The 20,657-nt window shown below is 37.0% G+C and overlaps 1 protein-coding gene across 1 annotated transcript; it reads left to right on the top strand.

Annotated features, from left to right (window-relative positions):
* Positions 1-971: 971 nt before the first annotated feature.
* On the top strand, positions 972-18,939 carry fkbp5 (FKBP prolyl isomerase 5). Its single transcript, XM_057845862.1, has 11 exons — positions 972-1,372; positions 6,279-6,409; positions 6,498-6,642; positions 8,457-8,599; positions 10,341-10,455; positions 10,546-10,702; positions 12,460-12,550; positions 12,647-12,730; positions 12,806-12,991; positions 13,099-13,338; positions 16,636-18,939. Exons 2-11 carry the CDS (start codon positions 6,305-6,307, stop codon positions 16,738-16,740), a joined length of 1,371 nt encoding a protein of 456 aa, XP_057701845.1. The 5' UTR covers positions 972-1,372; positions 6,279-6,304; the 3' UTR covers positions 16,741-18,939.
* Positions 18,940-20,657: the final 1,718 nt, after the last annotated feature.

Raw genomic sequence — 20,657 nt, 5'->3', positions numbered from 1 at the left:
TTTCTGTTTTTTCCCCCCACGTTATGTCTCTCATGGTTGAAGTTTACCTATGTTGACAATTACAAGCCTCTCTAATATTTTCAAGTGGGAGAACTTGCACAATTAGTGGTTGACTAAAAACTTATTTACCCCACTGTAAATACTCTTACATTTAGGTAAATGAGTTACTCACGCAATTACTTTTTGGGAGAAGTAATTTGTAACTGTAATTAATTATTTTTTTTTAAAGTAAGATTAACAACACTGGTCAATAGTCATGAAAACAAAGAAAATGCACGGATGAGAAAGTGTGTCCAAACTTTCTGGCAACTTCTTAGTGAATATGTCAGCATTTTTTTGTATTTTATTTTATTTTTAAAAATATATAAAACAACACCTACCGTAATTATTTTGCGGGGCTTAAGAATATTTTGGGGGTGGGTGGGGATGAAGCCCCCTAAAATAGGCCTAACGACGCCACTGGTAAATAATAATAATAATGATAATAATAATAATAAAGTAACATGATTTCTTGCAGATTATTTTGCAGACCCCCAAGTCCCTATTTGTGGACCCTTAGTTGTTAGCAAACCCTAGCTTGACAACCACGATTAGACAACACGATTTATTTTCATATAAATAAAACTTTTTTTTTGTTTTGTTTTTTACCCAAAAATAAAAATCTGATTCAGCTTTAAACTAAACTATAGCGTTCGCCTCGAAAATTCTCGTAAGCAGCTTCCAAAGCAGCGTTAAGACGAGAAGCGTGTCGCTAAACAATATCAATCCGCTCCCCGGGTGCTCTTCTCCGGCAGGCGAAGGCTTCACTTGCCGCAATCGTTGCGTCCGTCCGTCGGCTCTGTTATGTTTAAAAGGCGATGTTGACGATCCGAGCTGTCAGCTGACCGGAGTGGGAGGACAGCCTGGAACGGAACAGCCTGTTCCCCGCAGACCAAACTCGGCATAGAACGGGTTACAGGTCAGTGTGTCTATTTGGAACACAGTGTTCTCATCAGCAGCAGCGGCGGTACAGCCGGAACATTGTGTTACTTTGTGGCTCTTTTCCAAGACCTGCCCTTAATTTCATACTGAACGCCCTCCCTCCTCTCCAACTCTCTCTCTTCCCCCGCACCACGTCTTCCCCTCTGCGTATTTTCCGCCTCTGTACATCCACCCGGCTCATTTTGACGTGCGAGCCCCATGTGACCGGTGCGTTCGTGGCGTCCAAGCCGAACACAGGACGCCGGAATCCGGAGCGAGAAGCTCGCATCACGTCGGAACATCACGTACCTAGGACGTGACGTGTGACGCGCCTCACTTTTCAACCAGGATCAAACGATCTTTTAGTTCACTTTTACCAGGTGGACTTGTATTTTAACAAGCACAAGAAAAAGTGAGTTGCCATTTGTTTTGCTTCCTTTTAACTTAATTGGTTTTGTTAATTGCGGTTTCGAGTGATTTGGTTGCTCTGTACTCATTATGGATTAGGTCTATTTTTATGTATTCTGTAATATTAGTCCATTTTGAGGATGACAAACGATTGGTTATGTTTTGCTGGTGTTATAACGAAGAAGTTGGCTGTGTTGAGTTGAAGGATGTAGCGCGTGGGGGCATTTAGGGTTGCAGGTGTAGCCCACTGTACTGTGTTTACAAGGGTGAGTCAATGACAATTTCTTCTTGAGTCAGTTTTAAATGACATGAGAAATGAACAATATTTTTTTTTGTGCTTTAATGAGCTAACACATGGTCTAAAAAACATCAGTTTACATTGAGATGTCGTGATGTGAGTGTTGATTTCACATAAACGTGTTGGAGGGAAATCCAACGAATTTTGTGGTATTATCCTCTAAAGCTTTCAATATACAGCAAATAAACCAATACAACGAGGAGCAAACATTGTGTGTCTAGATATTTGGAAAATATGATAAATGTTGTGTTTACAATGTTATTTTCCATGTACAGTTAATGCCATTAAATACATGGCGTCATATGAGTGTAACAACATATGAAAAATGACATTTTGTGCCAAAATGTTCAAAGAAAACAAAAGATCAAGTCCACTATCACACATAAATGCTATGTATGTAATGCTTGAAAAATTGTATCCATTTTAAAAATAGTCACTACTGAATCAGGCGAATTACTGTTAACAAAGTAAGGGCGGTTGATGGATTTTTTTTACTCAGAAAAAAATCAACGTGTGTCACATGCTCTTGCATTCCTGCGTTAGGATTTTGGGTTGAGGTACATCGGTTGCTTTTAGTACGCACACTGTTTGGACACATGGAAAGATACAGCAGCATAGTTGATGTTGGACAATGTAACTGTTGGTTCATTTTAATGCGATCAATACATTAAAAGATGCTGTGATGTAGAAGAAAACAGGTCTCATATGGGGGGCTGAGATTGTACACCATCAGTATACACCGTTTGGGAACTGTGAATAGAAGGAACATTGTGTTCAGACTAAACGCACACACACACGCGCGCACACACACCGTTTATTAAAGGTTTGCATTTATTAAATGGAGAGCGCTCACCTTTAACTATATAACCATAAAGTACAAACAGAAATAAAAATATGACACTTTAAGGGCCTGGAGTTTTTATGTTTTCTAATAAAATCACGTAGAAGGCATTGCCATTAGCTGAAGTGGTATCAATTCAGAATTCGATGTTGTCTTACAGCAGAGCTGTTTGGAAATTGTAATCATCACTCTCAAAAAGACAAATTTGACAAAAGAGAATGAAATGGAGAAAAGGCGTAAGACACTGTAGAAAAATGAGGAACACGTCATTGGACATGCAAACAAAGGAACCAAAACAGTTGAGCTCGAATTTAATTGCATTCAGGTGTTTGATCACGTTGTCAGAATTCAGAATCTTCTAAAAACACCTCTTCCCAGTACAAAGGAGAACACTTCGTCTTCAGCTTCTGTTTCCTCCAGAGGCTATTTTGTTCCTTCACTTGGTTGAGCTTGTTTTACCTCAGTACACAATGTTCTTACAGGCTCTCCTGACAGATCAAAGTGTTTGTGAGCTAATATAATACTTTGACTGACTTGTATAAAACCAGAAGGTGAGCAGAGCACTTAGCTCTAATTCTCATTAAACCAGCTGCAGTGCAACCTACGTAGGATGAAAACTGACATTCTCTTTGGAAATTCATCTGAAATAGAATAATACTGCCTGAAAACAGGTAATGGAATTAAACAACTAGTGTACAAAAAGTGGAGAGATCTTGGGCTTGCTGATGTGTCGTCTTTTTATATCATCTGTTTTAACATTCTTAATCGTCACACTAGTGTAAAAATAAGTTAATCATTGGTACGATGTAAATATGTACTAAACCATTCGATATCAAATCTGCAGTGCGAGGATCACACTTATGGCTCACTTTTTAGCGTACATTCTGTTCATCTTTTATTACTGATGTTGACTAGCACCACATTGTACGCATTCTGTCAACAGTGGCAGTTATGTAAAAAAGCAGAAGAAAAATGGCAGTTTGTGCAATTGTACTTGTATTTTTGCAGATAATTTGGTCATATTTCCAACTCGATAATTATTATGGGCTATATACATTTTGGGGATTCCACTTTATGCTACTGTGCCCATCTGATCCTTTCAGTTCCTTTACTTGTTTCCGCCATTTTGCCTTTGGGTCTGATTGAAAAACAGTATTGGTTTTATCCTCCGCTGAACCTTAAACTAATTTTTTTTCCCGCTCATCACTTTGACAACCTCTAAGTCTATTTAGCTTGTTTTCTAATGGCCCTCCATCTCATTTCCATTAGTGTAACAAAATTTCTTCACCTTTGTGCCAAGGCACATTAGTTTTCATTAGAAACATCTCACAGCACTAACAGACCATAAATGTCTCAAAAAGTGTACACACTGAAATGATGAACAGCTCATCTCAAATCACATGTTTGAATAAAAATTTGGACCTGTTAATTTGACACAAACCTGATTTACTTACAGGAATGTAATTTTCAGACAGAGATAAATTGGGTGAAATCCGTGGTGCAGCTGATATTTTCTAGTTACTAAAAGTGGTCGGAAGGTGCTGATTTAGATGAGGCATCTGAGTAAATGTATTCATGTGGATCGCTTTTGGTGCTTAACCATCGAGTGATTCTTTTTTGTTTGTCAGGGTCACTCCTTCCCTTTTAGGTTATCACGCCACAATGACAACTAAGTTAAGGCTTCATTTTTTATGCATAAATGGTTGTTTAAGGGATTGGAATCCAGGCCTGTTTCATGTGTTTATTTATAAAATTTGACCCAAGAGGTTGCAGCCAAAAGAATGTGCAGGCACATTTCCTAGAAAGTATGCACTTTTAGCTCAGACTCTAGTACAAACAGATTGTTTTTGATGTTTTTGACTTCCACCATGCGAAATTATACATTGGGATGCCTACACACACGCAAACACACATGCGCAGATTGCTGGTGTAGTATTGCAATAAATATTGAAAAATAATCTTAAATTGTGAAGAAACAGCAAAAGAAAATCAACAAGTTTCAAATCATCTGATCCAACGCAATGGTTCCCTTTGTGCTAATCAATGCTTTAATCATTTTCCCTTTATTACAAGCAAGCTGATGTTTTGTGCTCTCTTAAAAGCTCAACTTTACAAAGGATAAGTGCAGGTTTTAATAGCTTCTAGCAAAGATAAATGCTAAATTGGCTTTTCAACACTGTTGTACTAATTAGAGGGGAAAATTATGACACATTGTTATTCTTTACTTCACAAAGTGAAGTTAAGTTCACTTAAAAATGCTAATATGTGTATGTAGAAAAATATGTGTATTTATGATGGGCACTAAAACCTACAGTTTAAGGGAGTATTACACCAAGAACATTGAAAAGAACAACATAATTTGTTTTTAGTAGGGCTGTCAAACTATTAAAATTTTTAATCGAGTTAATCACAGCTTAAAAATTAATTAATCGTAATTAATTGCAATTCAAACCATCTATAAAATATACCATATTTTTCTGTAAATTATTGTTGGAATGGAAAGATAAGACAAGACGGATATATACATTCAACATACTGTACATAAGTACTGTATTTGTTTATTATAACAATAAATCAGCAAGATGGCATTAACATTAACATTCTGTTAAAGCGATCCATGGACAGAAGGACTTGTAGTTCTTAAAAGATAAATGTTAGTACAAGTTATAGAAATTTTGTATGAAAACCCCTCTTAATGTTTTAGTTTTAATAAAATTTGTAAGATTTTCAATCAAAAATTAAACTTGTAGCTCGCCATTGTTGATGTCAACTAATTACACAATGCTCAGGTGCTGAAACCCATAAAATCAGTCGCACCCAAGCGCAGCAGAAGGCGACAAAACACCCAAAAACACAAGTAACAAGTGGACATGACACTGTGCTGTCATTTTAATCTGTTTGAGCGGGGCATGTGCGTTAATTGCGTCAAATATTTTCATGTGATTAATTAAAAAAATTAATTACCGCCCGTTAACGCAATAATTTTGACAGCCCTAGTGTTTAGTTTTGTCGTAAATAATGTATTAAAACCCCATATGTATGGGCATGTTGCTAGAGATCGTAGCAATCCAGTGGTATATACAGTAGATTGTAATTTATTTTAAATTTCATGGTCATGGTTCAAATTTAACTGTGTCTTGAGTATGTTTCATTATTTTCTCCTCAAAATTGGAACACCCGTCAAGGCCATTAATACAATTGAATATTATAAAATTATGGGATTTAGTTTTCAATTTAATTGGCAGCTGAAACCTGACTGAACATTACCAGCTGCCTTTGCAAAGTGAAATACCATTGTTCAAAATTATCAATACAATGTTTCTTTGAGATGTATTCAACTACCAAATATGAACAAAAATACTAAACAAACACGCGTGTACATCTCGTTACCATAGTAATTACACACAATATAATACATTACAATGTATAGCATTGTACTGCTGAGCTCTTTAGCAACATGCCTTAATATGGCTTTATGATTTTTATTTTAATTGTGATTTTATTTTTCATATGTTCTTAGTGTAATGTCCGCTTAATGCAGCCAGACATCCCAAAATGTCAAGTGTAGTTTTTACAGCAAAACCACAATTTATTGGCACAATTCACACTTCATGTCTTTGAAGAGATTTGAGTTATGTAATATGAAAGAAGTATTTGTATCAGTATCTATGTGGATTCTGGTAACTCTGGAATGGACGACTTGCAGACATTACAAAATAAATTGATGTATTAAATTGTTAACACAAGGTTTCCATTTGAACTATTCTCCAGCATCACTGGAATGCCCACAAGCAGACATGACAACTGATCAGGATCTTTGTTTGGACGAGCCCTCGGCAGCGACTGCGTTTGCTGCAAAAGGCACTGATGTAACAATGAAAAAAGATCAAGGAATAATCAAGGTAGTTAATTCTATTCGTTTTCAGTATGATATTGTCTTTTATTTTAATAAATACACAAATATATAATCAAGCAACATCCCTCTTTCAGGTTGTCAAGCGTCAGGGGATAGATGGAGAGCTCCCAATGATTGGAGACAGAGTTACAATCCATTACACTGGAAAGTTCCTCAACGGTAAAAAGTTTGACTGCAGCCGAGAGCGCAAGGAGTCCTTTTCCTTCAATGTTGGCAAGGGTATGTGATTCGTTTGCAAAGTCTTTTTTTTTTTTTTTTTTTTTTTTTTTTAAATACCTAAAATAGTTATGCACCGCTTCCACCCTTGGTGGTATCAGGCACTGCCGATACTGTACCGATATGTTTTTTGAAAAATCAAAATATTTTTTGTACCTTGTACAACTCAATTGCTGTATACTAGGGGTGGGAACCTCTTGGTACCTCATGATTCGATATGTTTGCAATACAAAGCTCACTATAACGATGATCTCACGATATGGCGATACAACAATTATCGATACATTGGTCAGGAAATCATTCTAGGATATTCTAAACAAGCTATCTTCATCCTTCTGCTGTAAGTTAATCAATAGTAGATGTTCAGTACATTTGAACTGGGAGGGTGGCAGCTAACGAACCCCTCCCACTTCAAACATGCCCCTCCCACTTCTATGGCCGTCAGTGACAGCCAGGCAATTAGCTAATTTTGGGCAATTGAGGTCATTGATTTTCAGTCACTTCCTATTGATTATGAGGCATTTAATGGGTTACTTCCTGTTGATTTTGGGGCATTTTATGTGTCACTTCCTGTTGATTTTGGGTTACAAAACAGGAAGTGACCCGGGAATCTCCCAAATGAATAGTCAGTGACTCAAACTCAACAGGGCGTGACCTGTGAATGCCCTACAATGAACAGAACGTGACCTCTAAATGCCCCGTAAATCGGAAAGTGTGACTGTAAATGCTCTGGTTCGAATGAATGAACATTTATTTGCCCTCCCCAGTCTTAATGGATTGGGCGTGGAGAGCCATCAGTGGCAGCCATAGAGTTAACTGAGACCTTATTATGGTGGAAGATTTTGGTAACTTGTTGGTGCCTTTTTAAAAAAACAAACAAAAAACATTTACACCTTTTTAAAACGATATCTCGATTCTTGGCATTAGCGCATCGATACCCTTTTGGCATGCAAAGAATCACGATAAATCTCCATTTTGATATTTCGTCACACCCCTAATACTCACTTGAATGCCATATAATTGCTATCACGGTTTAGTCAGACACTGCTTAATAATCTTTCATCATAGTATGGGTGACAATAAATAAATCTACTCCTCTAAAACGTGACAAATTTTTTTTATCAGAGGCCATAGTGTTTTTTTTTTTTACATTTTTATTTATTTATTTATATATATATTTTTCCTTTGTTCAAAATGGTATCAAACCTGATGCAGTCCACAGTCAGTGCCAATATACAACAGTAGGAAATTAGATTAGCTCACGACATGTGCGAATCACTTATGCTTGCAGAGGACGCTAGCTTGCTTCTTCTTTTATGATTACGTTCATCATATCATGTACAGTATGTCCAAAGACAAACGCTATCAAAACAAAAAAACGTTTCGTAAGTTTGGCTTCAAAGTTCAAACCATCATTTTGTCAACCTGTTGTGTTGCTCTCGTTAGCAAAGGAAATCTAACTTGTTTTTCTGTGTTGGGTCTCATGATGTTCTGCATTTAGAGGATTGCGTGAGCTCTGTAACACCTCTCTCATGCTGTTATTTAACATCACTGTTCAGAGTTAATGCAAATGTCATGGACGAGTTCGGTCAATGTAGGTGGAAAATACACGCTACGGCTAGTTACAGTATCATATTCCATGTCTGTAATTGCCACTTGTGAGCAAATTTGTCTCGACCTTTTTCAAAATGAGGGTTACTGTGCAAAAAGACTCAATAACAGAGTGTTTCCCTTCAGGGTTTGGTTTGGTGTTTGTTTCTTTGTGATGAATCAACAGAAATAAATCTTTTATTATTGTTTTCCTTGCCTCCAAACAGGACAAGTCCTCAAAGCATGGGATATCGGTGTGTTATCAATGCGGAGAGGAGAGGTGTGCACATTGCTGTGTAAGCCCGAGTATGCTTATGGCTCTGCTGGAAATCCTAGCAAAATCCCTCCCAACTCATCAGTCCTATTTGAGGTAGGTATGGAATGACACATGAATGGAGTGTGCATTCCACTGAGCAACTATCTCTGTGGACAGAGCAGCTACACTCCTCCACATTGATAGATTACTTATTTTTTTTTTTTAACTGAAGGTATTATCAAGATGTGCCACGGTGATCGACTTAGTTAAACTAAAAGCATCCCAGATCTCTTGAATGACCCTTTATATACATTTAACTGTGTCAAGTACAGTAAGCACTACAGTGGACACCTGTTTAGTTGACACTTAAGACCTTTCTTGAACCCTTTGGAGAGCAAGTACTGTAATTTTCGGACTATAAGCCGCTACTTTTTTCTTTCATTTTGAATCCTGAGTTTTAAAGTCCAGTGTGGCTTATTTGTTGATTTATTTGGGTTAATAGGTAACACTTTATTTGACCGCGGCGTCATAAGACGGTCATAAGACCATCATAATTATGACATTACACTAACATGGGCATTACTGTATGTTTATGACAGATGTCATTAGGTGTCATCCGGCAAATTATGTCACTAACTCCATTAATGTCCATTTTGGATCTTTAACATCAATTCAAACGTGAGATAATTTGCCGGATAACACTGAATGACATCTGTAATAAGCATTTATTAAGGCTTATGACAAGGTCATCTCATAATTATGATTGTCTGATGACAGTCTTATGTCAAATAAGTGTTACCAAATAACATAACTAGCAATTAATGAAACAACTGGAACAGTAACTGAAGAAATAATTAGCAGAGAACATGAATTTTTTTTTGTTATTTACATCTGTAGCGCTGCAATATATGTTAGGAGGCATGTTGGACAACAACAGTGTTGACAGCAGGTGAAAGCAGAGGTTGAACTGTCTCCCCCCAAGGGAGCAGTGATGGCCAAATGAAGCTTCTTGAAGCAATGGTGGTCCATTTGGTCTTATGACAGTTGTATTATGCAACTGTCAAATAGAGTGTTAAAGGGTTTTGGGGGAAACATCCCATAATTCAGTGAGGACAGCTGCATCTCATAGTCCAGTGCGTCTTATCAGGGCGGCTGTGGCGCAGCTGGTTGCTGGAGTTGTCCTTGGACCGAAGAGTCAGTGGTTCGATTCCTGGCTACGACTGCTGAAGTAGTCTTAAGGCATTGAACCCTAATTTGCCTCCAAATGGGATGGCAGCAGCCCCATTGGTGTGTGAATGTGTGCGTGAATGGGTAAATGTGCTAATGTAAAGCGCTTTGGGCACGGTAACCATGTAGATAAATGTGCGATATAAGTACTGTTCATTTACCATGAACAAATGCCGTTTTTGGCGGCTTATAGTCAGATGCGCCTTATAGTGCGAAAATTACGGTAACTATTTTTGGTCATTAAAAAATATATCAGTAGTTATTTACATATATGTTAAACTAAATGTATAAATTAATACATTAACTACTGTATTTTTTCTAGTGTAGTAGTTTTTTGAAAAATCACTTTATTCTACTGTATTTGCTATCTATTTTCAACAATTGCACTGTCCACTGTTTTTGTTTGTTTTATAACTTTATAAAACGGTACATTTTATACACATCATAAATGTTTTCTCAACACATTCTGTCAAAGCATCAACCATTGAATGTTTTTGGCAAGTTACTCCTACATGTTTGTTAAGCATTTTCGCCTCCCACACCAAGCTTTCCCTTAAGGACGATTACAATTTTTGTTGTTGTTTTTGCATAAATTGCAGCACTTCATAGTGTTTGTTTATTGAAACAGATTGAGCTGCTGAAATTCAAAGGAGAGACTCTCACAGATGATGGCGGCATCATACGGAGAATAAAAGTCAAAGGGGATGGCTACTTAAATCCCAACGATGGAACAGTCGTAGATGGTAACCTCCACATGGATTAATATTTACTGTATTTTGAAAAGCTTGTTGTTGTGATCATATTACCAAACAATATGTTGTGTCACTCCTTAGTGCATCTTGAGGGGAGCTGCGACGGTCGATTGTTTGACATCAGGGATATCAGCTTTGTTGTTAGTGAATCAGAAGATAAAGGCGTTCCCCTGGGAGTGGACCGTGCCATGGACAAGATGCAGAAAGGGGAGCGGTGTATGCTGTACTTGACACATAAGTAAGCTACTACCAGAAGTAAACATGGTTTCTACACCTCATAAGCAGCTACACCAAGACATGCCATAGCATGTTCAGGGGTAGACAGTAAGGGAAATTAGCCACTGAGAGGGCCAGTGGCTTTTGAAGTTCACTGGCCCACTATCAAAACCCAGTTATTGATCCCAATAATCATGACAAACAACAATTTGCTTGAATAATATGAATAACATTAAAAAAAAAAAAAAAAGTAGATTTAATGAAAAGTACAGCAAACCGGTGCAAAAAGATGAATCTAGTGCAAATAATCCTATTCAAATTCCATATAATCACTCCAGGATACATGAATAAACCCAAATCGATTCCACTGACCACTTACTTCTTAGTTTTCGGGAAACAAACACACACAAAAAAAACATTTTTTCTTGGGAGCACCTGAGCGAAGCATTCCTGTCTTCCTCTTACCGGCCTCTGGAAGTCTCCCCTGGCTCGATTATTGTGGCAACAATATAGAAGTCAAAGAGATGACAAAGGCAATAATGGCTAACGATTTTCAAGCTAGACCGTCATAACAATATTATCTACTCCGTAGTCATGCATTATCACATTATGTTCATACCATAGTTTTCATACACACCAACTTTTCTCCAACGCACTTGTCTGCATATGTGGGCATTGATCTGCACACCTCACAGTAAACCTTGTTTTTTTGTCGCATCGGAGCTGAGCCAATTCCAGCGGTCTCACCACTGGGGCTGAAACTTTTTCTCCCTTTTCTTTTCTAACTGGATTTCACTGTCTCTCAACTCCTCTGGTGGCTTTCTCTTTCTTGAGTGGTCTTTATTTCCCTGGTGCTTGGCTGGGTGCTGGGGGTTTCAGAAACATGTCGTCTTCTAGTATAATGTTTGTTGGGGACTGAAATACTGACATTCAATCAGGAGGAGTAATCAGCTTGGGCACGTTCACGTGGGAGCAAGCGAGTGAGGTGGATTAGGATAGCGTTAAGTCGTCAAAACACGGAACCACTGGGAATAAATGCGAAATTAGATTTTTTTTTTTAATCAACGCATTTTTTTTACTGGCCTCGCCTGGCCAGTGGCTGTAGAATTCTGGTGGCCCTGACGGTTTTAAAAGTATGTCGGGACCACTGGGCCATTTATATTGTAGATACCTGATTTTCATGTTCATTAGCAGTTGTTTCAATTAAAGGTCAATATATGGACTTTCGTCAAGATTAGCCTTTGGCCAATACAGTATGTAGCAGATACAATGGAATGATTTATTTTAGATTTATTTTAAAACTTTTTTCAGCTGATATATACTTGGCAGTCAAAATAATAGATAACTTATGTTCACTGTTTGGGTGATGGGCTTTATTAATGGTCATTTTACATCACCTAGTGGCCAGTGTTATGAAAGGCAGTAGCAGAACAAATATTTTAGCTCTAATGACAGACATTTATATGAGTGTTTCAATGAACTTTCAGAATCAACTTGCTTTAAAATAACAACAACAACAAAATAAAAAACACATCGGTCTCAAATATCAGCTTACAAAATAAACTTTATACATCGGCAATCGACTGAGTTCATTTAAAAAAAAAAACCTGTATCGGCGTCAGCCTTTGAAAATCCCATATAGCTCTAGTTTCAATTATTATGGTTAGGATTTTCAAATTCGCAGAATGAATATCAAACTTGAAATCACGTTTCTCCATTACAAAATTTACTAAAAAGTAAGTAATTTTTGCATCCTTTTTCAATGTGATGTGATTGCAGGTATGGCTTTGGAAGCAAAGGAAACCAAGAATTTAAAATTGGGCCAAACAAAGACATTGTATATGAGGTTACCCTCAAGGACTTCAAAAGGGTAAGCACAAACCAATACATCTTTTACTACCTTAATACGAAAATATTAAGTTCTCCTTTAGAGAGATTGTTTGACTATTTTATTTGCTCCATCAAGGCGAAAGACTCCTGGGAAATGGACTTGCATGAAAAACTGACTCGGGCCTTAGAAATCAAACTTAAAGGAAATCAGTATTATAAGGTAAATAATCCTTGCATTTATATTTGAATCAATATTTGCCTGTTTTTGTTCACGCAGTAATATTCTTTTCTTTAGTCAGGACATCACGACTATGCTGTCATCCAGTACCAGCGCATTGTTTGCTGGCTAGAGATGGAGTGTGGTAATGACTTGGAGCAGCAGAAGCAGATTAATGACTTTCTGTTGTCGGCCCACCTCAATTTAGCATTGTGTTTCCTGCGCATACAAGATTTCTCACTCGTAGTGGAAAACTGCAACAAGGTGAGTCTGCATTTGAACTAACCCATGCACAACAAACAGCATGTCTATACAGTAGGTATAGTACATCGGTTGTTACCCTGGGCATTGTTGATTTTTTGTATCCAAAGGTGATTGATATTGACAGTTGCAACGAGAAGGCCTTGTATCGTCGCGGCGAGGCCCGACTACTTCGAAACGAATTCAACCTAGCCTTGGCTGATTTTAAAAGCGTGCTACAAGTCAACCCCTCGAATCAAGCAGCTCGCTCCCAGATTTTGAACTGCCAGAGCAAGATGAAGGAATATCACGAGCTAGACAAGAGGACTTATGCCCACATGTTCCAGAAGTTGGCAGAAAGGGATACAAAGGTCTGATTTTTTTGTTGTTGTCAGCACAATCGTAACAACTTGTGTTATTTTTACACACCCATGTTATGCATAACTGCTATATCCTGATGAGATACACAACAAAACTGTTCTGCCTTTGTGAAGGTCATTGACACCGTCATTCATTATAGTCTTAAAAAAAAAAAAACAAATAAACCCCAAAAAGTTACCTTTGGCCATGATTAGTTCACATATGCCACCTTCAAGACTATACTTACCTCTAGTGGTCACTTAGAGTAATATTAATATTCATGATTGAGGATGCCCTTTCACATTGGTTCTCGTTTCCCCATCTTTTGTAGCATCTTTGACATACAGTACTTTAAAAAATAGTACAGTTGTATCTCTACTTACGAAATTAATTGGTCCTGGAAGTAGTTTCTTAAACTGAAAATTCTGTAAGTAGAGGTGCATTTTCCATGTAAATGCCCTAGTCTGTTCTTAGCCCCCCCAAATTCAGACATAAATCTTTTATAAAGCATAAAAATGCATCAAAACATGTAACAAATACAATTTACAATTAGACAGTACAATAGACTTAAATGAGAGTTTTGCATTATGTAAAAAACAAACAATAAAGAATAAAAGTTAATACACCTACGTAAACCTGTCGGAACACCTCATGGCCAGAGGGGCGAATGAAGAGGACACTTGGAAACACACATACACATGCAGTAGAGGCCCCTGTTAGCCAACTGGATGCTTGGAAGATGCCAGGCAATAGCCAATGGCAGAGCTGCTATAATTATGTTACGTTCAGTAAACTCAGGGAGCTGCGAGTAGCAGTCCATACTGTATTTTTACCTTTCGTATCCTTAAAAATTTGTAACAACAGGCAATATTTTCCATTTGAAGCATATCATAACTTCCTGTAAGTAGAGATGTTCATAAGTAGAGCTATAAATAGTGGTGACTCTACATACGATCGCTTCGACACACGATGTTTTCGACATCCGACGTAAAATTTGACTCGCCATTTGTTTCTACATCCGATGACATGCTCGAAATACGACATGACAGCGCCGCAGTCGGACGCACGGCGGATTTTCTTGTGTGAGAAATCAACACAGGTTTCAAAAAGGTTGGTTCAGGTGGTGAAATAAGGAACAAGGTGATGCTTACTTTATAAATGAAGATGGAAATTATAGAGAAATATGAGTGCGGGGTACGCATCTGTGAACTGGCTCAACAATACATCTCCACGGTCCTCCGACCACCACCGTTCGCCAGTCTTTATAAGTTAAGGTGACAATTATTATTGTGGTAACATAATCAAAGAAATCGCCAGCTTCATCATGTTTTTATCCTTTATTTCACAACTTATCCAACACAAAACGACTAAAGCAGTTGACGGTGTTCTCAAGAAAACATTGAAAACGACAGTAAACTCAAGCTCACCGCTCCCTCTTTCTGTCACATCAGCCACACGGTGCGTTCAGGCACAGCAAAAAAACATCCGCCACATTAGAAACCGATTCGTTACATATTACAGGAATTATTGTTATTATTATTATTATATTATTCTGATATTTTATTTATAATTTATTTGTTTTGCTATGTGTAATTGCCATTTGTAATAGTACCATCAGTATTGATTAAGGATTTAGAGTAGGTTTATGGGCTGTGGAACGAATTATTGGAATTATAATGTATTCCTATGGGAAAATCCTGCTCGACATACAGTATGATCATTTCAATTTACAAACAAGGTCCTGGAACAAATTAACTTCGTATGTAGAAGTACCACTGTATTATATACTGTATATATGTATGTATATATATATATATATATATATATATATATATATATATATATATATATTAGAGCTGTCAAATTTATCACGTTAACGGGCGGTAATTATTTTTTAAAATTAATCACGTTAAAATATTTGACGCCATTAACGCATGCGCGGAATGACCCGCTCATGCATTGCCTCAAACAGATTACAATGACACTGTTTTTATGCACATTGTTAAGAGGCAGAGAAATGCGAGCACAGACGTTCATTGGACCGCACAGTTTATTGGCGTAGACTTTGGAAACTCTTTCACAACAAACATAACTATTGTGGTGAACGACGTGGGGAAGAATGTCAGGTGATGATCTTTTTCTTAGCACGATTCATTAAACACAACGCAGAAACATATACAATTTGCAGCCACCACTGACATTCATGGTTGCCCAACTTCCCATCATGCATTTGGGCGGAACAGTTAAGTCGCTATGGTATCATTTTGTGAAAGCACAACAAAAATAATATTCCTATCTCTCAAAGAAAAATAATGTTCACAAAAAGAAAAGCACTCAATGCAAAGAGAACTGGCATTCTCAATCCAATAGCTATGCAAAATACACATAAAACTTACTCAGACTTTGGTCAAACTCTATTCAAACATTTCGTTTAGCTCAACAAATACACTAGATGGCAATATTTAGTGACAATATACAAACTATCAGAGGTCTCGTACGTTGTGAAGTCAACACTCAAATGAACATAAGGTACAATGAACCCGGAAACTACGGCGTCAGTCGAGGGTCAAAACGCACTCGTTGGCTGAATCTCTTATTAATTTAAAATTCAGCATTGACACCTTGTGGTGTATTTCAATCACTACCATACGTAGTTAAAGACACTGTGGAAGAAAAACGTCAGGGAGCCCATCTGACATCCCGCTCGGCGACGTCAACAATGGCGAGCCATTAGTTTATTTTTTGATTAAAAATTTTACAAATTTTATTGAAACGAATACATTAAGAGGGGTTTTAATACAAAATGACCATAACTTGTACTCACATTTTCTTTTAAGAACTACAAGTCTTTCTATCGGGTGATCCCTTTAACAGAAAGAATGTTAATAATGTTAATGCCATCTTGTGGATTTATTGTTATAATAAACAAATACAATACTTATGTACAGTATGTTGAATGTATATATCCGTCTTGTGTCTTCTTTCCATTCCAACAATAATCTACAGAAAAATATGGCATATTTTAGAGAGGGTTTGAATTGCGATTAATTACGATGAATTAATTTTTAAGCTGTGATTAACTCGATTAAAAATTTTAAGCAAAAATACATCAAATAACACACTTTGTCTTTTTTTAATACGGTGGTCCTGGCTCATAAGCAAATAAGTTGAATTTCCATTTTGTGTCACATTCAAACTTGATTGATGACTGAATCATTTTAGTTATTGTTTCATACCTTGAATGAAAATGTGTAAAGATTTTTATGCTAAGTAAATAATCACTACTGCATTTGATTTGATGAAAACAGAGTGGGAAGACCAAGAGGAGGCGGGACGAGAGCATGAAAAGCAGCGTGAACGGTGAACTGGGCATTAAACGTCGACGGAGCCAGGACAGCCTGTCATGCCAGTGAACTGGGGGGAAATTGAAAGAAAAGACTTCATAAAAAAGGAAGCAGAGGCACACTGCAGCCTTCAATCCCAACTCCAGTATTCCTATTGAAAGCAAAGTATACATTTCCCCTCCTTGGGGACAGCAAAACTGCCGGAACAAACCTGTGCGTGGCTTAAGGACAGCTCATCTTAGCCTGTTGTTCAAATACAGAATACACATTATTGGCATTTTAAATGGCCTCGAAGCTAAGATGAGATGTGAGTACCTGCAAAGTACCATCTGTCCAACTCTCCAAACATGGCTTTCCAGGGTCTGATTGCATGTGTCACCATTGGCTGTTTTGGTTTGAGACTTGAATTTACCATGGAATTTGTTCTTTTAATGACATCTTTAAAAGATGGCTTCTGACAAAATACAACAATTTTCTTTTTTAGTTGGCTTCTTGAGGAAAATTGGTGGATTACTTGGATTTTCTCAAAGTAATTCATCTCGCAGAAATCTCTTTGAAAAAACAAAATGCAGTCTTTACCAGTTGGGGCCTAAATAACTTGGGGTACCGGTAATACTAATGCTACAGATGCTAAACCTGCATTAAAACCATAAAAAGGAAATAGGATCATCTAAAATATAAAAAGATAAAATTTCAAGTCTTGAAAACTGAAATTTGGAAGTAGAAGCATATGGGAAAGTTAGTTGTAAAGTTTTGGACATATTTAGGAACTACAACCAATCCAAACATGAACTTTATGCAAATTACTGAAAAAATATTTGGGGAAATTGTTTAAAGACAAACACCAAAAAAAAATCAATTGTTAGAATAAATTCCCTACCTAAACTGAATGAGGAATGAACTTGCTTTATACATGCTTGTGTTTACTGCATTTAAGGCCCATGTAACTTTACCAAAATTCCTCATGCTTGATTCACAAATATGGCTAGTGTGTAGTGTACAGCAATTTATTTAACTGATGTATTAATTTAAGTAAGATGTTAATGTTCTCCATTTAATACTAACAATAGTTGTGGAATGGGAACGTATTCCTGTCAGATTAATGACGTACCTGTCGGGACTGATATACTAGTCGATCACAAAATGACTCAAGCAATGGGTGGCAGCTTTAACAACACTGAATCTAAAATTGCGTTTCTGCACAAACGTGTTAGAAAATTTTGAATGTCTAGAAAAGTGGAGTTCCTAATCATGTCTATTGGTGACAATATTGAGAGCGCACGCACACATTGGCATGTGTCCTATACTTCATGATGCTCTGATTTCTGTACCACTGTTGAATATTACACAGTGGAAACATGTTTTCAATTTGTGTTTTTTTTAAAAAGGACATTTTCAAGTTTTGTAATGTGTTTGAAACATCATCAAATGATGGTTTGCTGTCTAATATTATGAATATTGGCATTCCACTAATGTCCAATGTGTTTCTCCTGTTGCAGTCTTGCATGTTGACTGATCGCCCCACCTTAAATGTACAAAATGAGTGTGGTCTTTGAAAAAGAGACATTTCATTATAAACATGACAAATTTTACTAATGAGGGACAGTAACGAAGCCGTTTTTGATAAGATATCAAATTTGGATAATTTAGCGCAATATTCATGGAACAAGTGCTCCTTTATGGATCTTATTTTTTATCTAGTGAATGTCAATAGCACATATTGATGCACTTGGGTCAGGCAAATGTTTGACTAAATGTCTGGAAAAGCGCCAGACAATGATCGGAGATGTTTTATAAACATTGGTATGTTGATAATTAAAAACCTTTGCTGTCTTAAATATATTGTGTATCGCTGTATGAGTGTTAATATTCATTTCTAAATGCATCGTGATTGCTGTCATTTTGTACAGTGGTGTGAGCATGAAGTACATTTTCAAATACAAAGGATCATTCTCACCTTGATTTGACATATTTATACCCCTCCCAAAAATGCACATAATTGGTGAAAGTGGTTAAGAAAAAAAAAACCATGGTCTAAAAGAAGCACTCTCCCAACTGGGTTTGAATGGATGGATGCTACGGGTTATATTTTTCACAATGTTTACATGTAAACATCACCATTGTGTTTCATGCTTTGAACCTGGCATTAATGCAAAACGGATACAGGCAGAAATGGTGTGAGGTACCATTCATGTGTGCATTATATATTTTTTTAGTTGTATTTTTTGCACTTCAGAGAGATTAAATAAACATTTGCATTAAGGAAAATATGTCCCTTTCTTGGAGGTCCTGATATGTAAGTTATAGTGGAAATCAGTGTATTCAATGTGAAAATTCATGGAAGTGAATCTGTGCCACCGGATTTTGAATTTGAATCATATGTGCCACCAGATTTTGTATCCCAGCTCTCATACGGGCTTTGAATTACGATTATGATTTTGTCACAATACAAATTTTGAGCTTCTCTCTAAACCCGGTCTTCAGGTGTCAAAACTGTTTACATCTCGAAGATTTCGATTGCTAACTGTCATGCCTTCACTGCTTGTTGTCTTCTTGCCACTCAACCAACCACGCATGCAAAGATCTTCCAATAGCAGCTCTTGTTTGATGGTACAACATGTTACCGCACTAGTAATAAAGTGATTTAGGTGTATTAGTGGCTGCAAGCATCCTTGATCACAGAGAGGGCATTGCAATATGTACAGTATACTTTATACAAAATATGTAGCATACATTCAAACTGGTGTGAACATTTATTACTTTTTTTTTTTTTTTTTTGCACTTTTAGACCAGTATGTCAATTTAAATAGTTAAAACCAAATAAATGTTACATCTAAGTGTTATTTCTAACTCCAAATGTTAACTACCGTATTGGCCCGAATATAAGACGGCCCTGATTATAAGACGACCCCCTCTTTTTCAATACTCAAGTTTGAAAAACGACTTTTTGAACACCACATTAATTTTTATACAGAAAATATTTACAGTACATCCGAAACAAATGATTATAACAATATATTTGAGAGAAAAAGCATGTTATTTTGCCTCATTCAAATCTTAATATCTGAAGATTTAAATATGTAAACTAAAGTGCAATCACATTCGTAAATGGCTTCTAGTTTTTGAAATGTAAATAAACCAATCTATTGTGATAAAACAACAATATTGCAAAAACTGCATTAACCATTAAAGTGAAGTCTAACTGTAGTCTTGAAACAAATCTGAATAAGGAAAAACATTGTAATAAAATAATGCAAGCTGGTTAAACTTGAGAGTAGCTGAGATCTGTCATGTCAGAACATCGCTTCAGTGATATCTGGCGCCATCTAGCGTCGTGAATGGGGAGAGTAGCTGAGATCTGTCATGACAGAAGATCACTTCAATGATATCTGGCGCCATCCAGCGTCGTGAATGGGTATAATATATATATATATATATAATATAATATACCTTTTCTCGTAGGCACCGTCTAACAGCAATATTCTAACACACTTAATATTATCAATCAGGAAATAGTATCTTTTCTTGTATTTACCGATCGACTGTTTGTATTACTCTAACACACTTAATATAATCAATCAGTGAATAGTATCGTTTCTCCTATTTACTGTTTGACTGCATTACTCTAACACACCCAATATAAAATAAATAGCACTTATACCATATTTCAAGGATAACAAGCAGAATATAGGGCATAAGAGATACTTGTCGCCTTATCACGGAAGCCCAGTGTGTGCGTAATGCAACTGACTGAGCAAGATTGACGCTCACAAGCCCACATCTGCACTACCAACTCTCGCAATCAGTTCTCCCGGACAGTCCAGAACAAATGGCGGGACGTCCTGTCCCAACACAAGGAACACGGGAGAACGCCCGATATCCAAGACTCCAAGAGCCCCTTTGACGCTGATGTTGCAAAATCCACAACCCTCGTTTCCCAGACAACAGTAACTCCCGAATCCTCCTGTCCAATCCACAAATAGACA

Source organism: Corythoichthys intestinalis, chromosome 9 (genome assembly GCF_030265065.1).
Source record: "Corythoichthys intestinalis isolate RoL2023-P3 chromosome 9, ASM3026506v1, whole genome shotgun sequence".
Lineage (NCBI taxonomy): Eukaryota > Metazoa > Chordata > Actinopteri > Syngnathiformes > Syngnathidae > Corythoichthys > Corythoichthys intestinalis.
The sequence above is the reverse complement of the archived record's forward strand: the minus strand, read 5'-3'. Positions and strand labels throughout refer to the sequence as shown.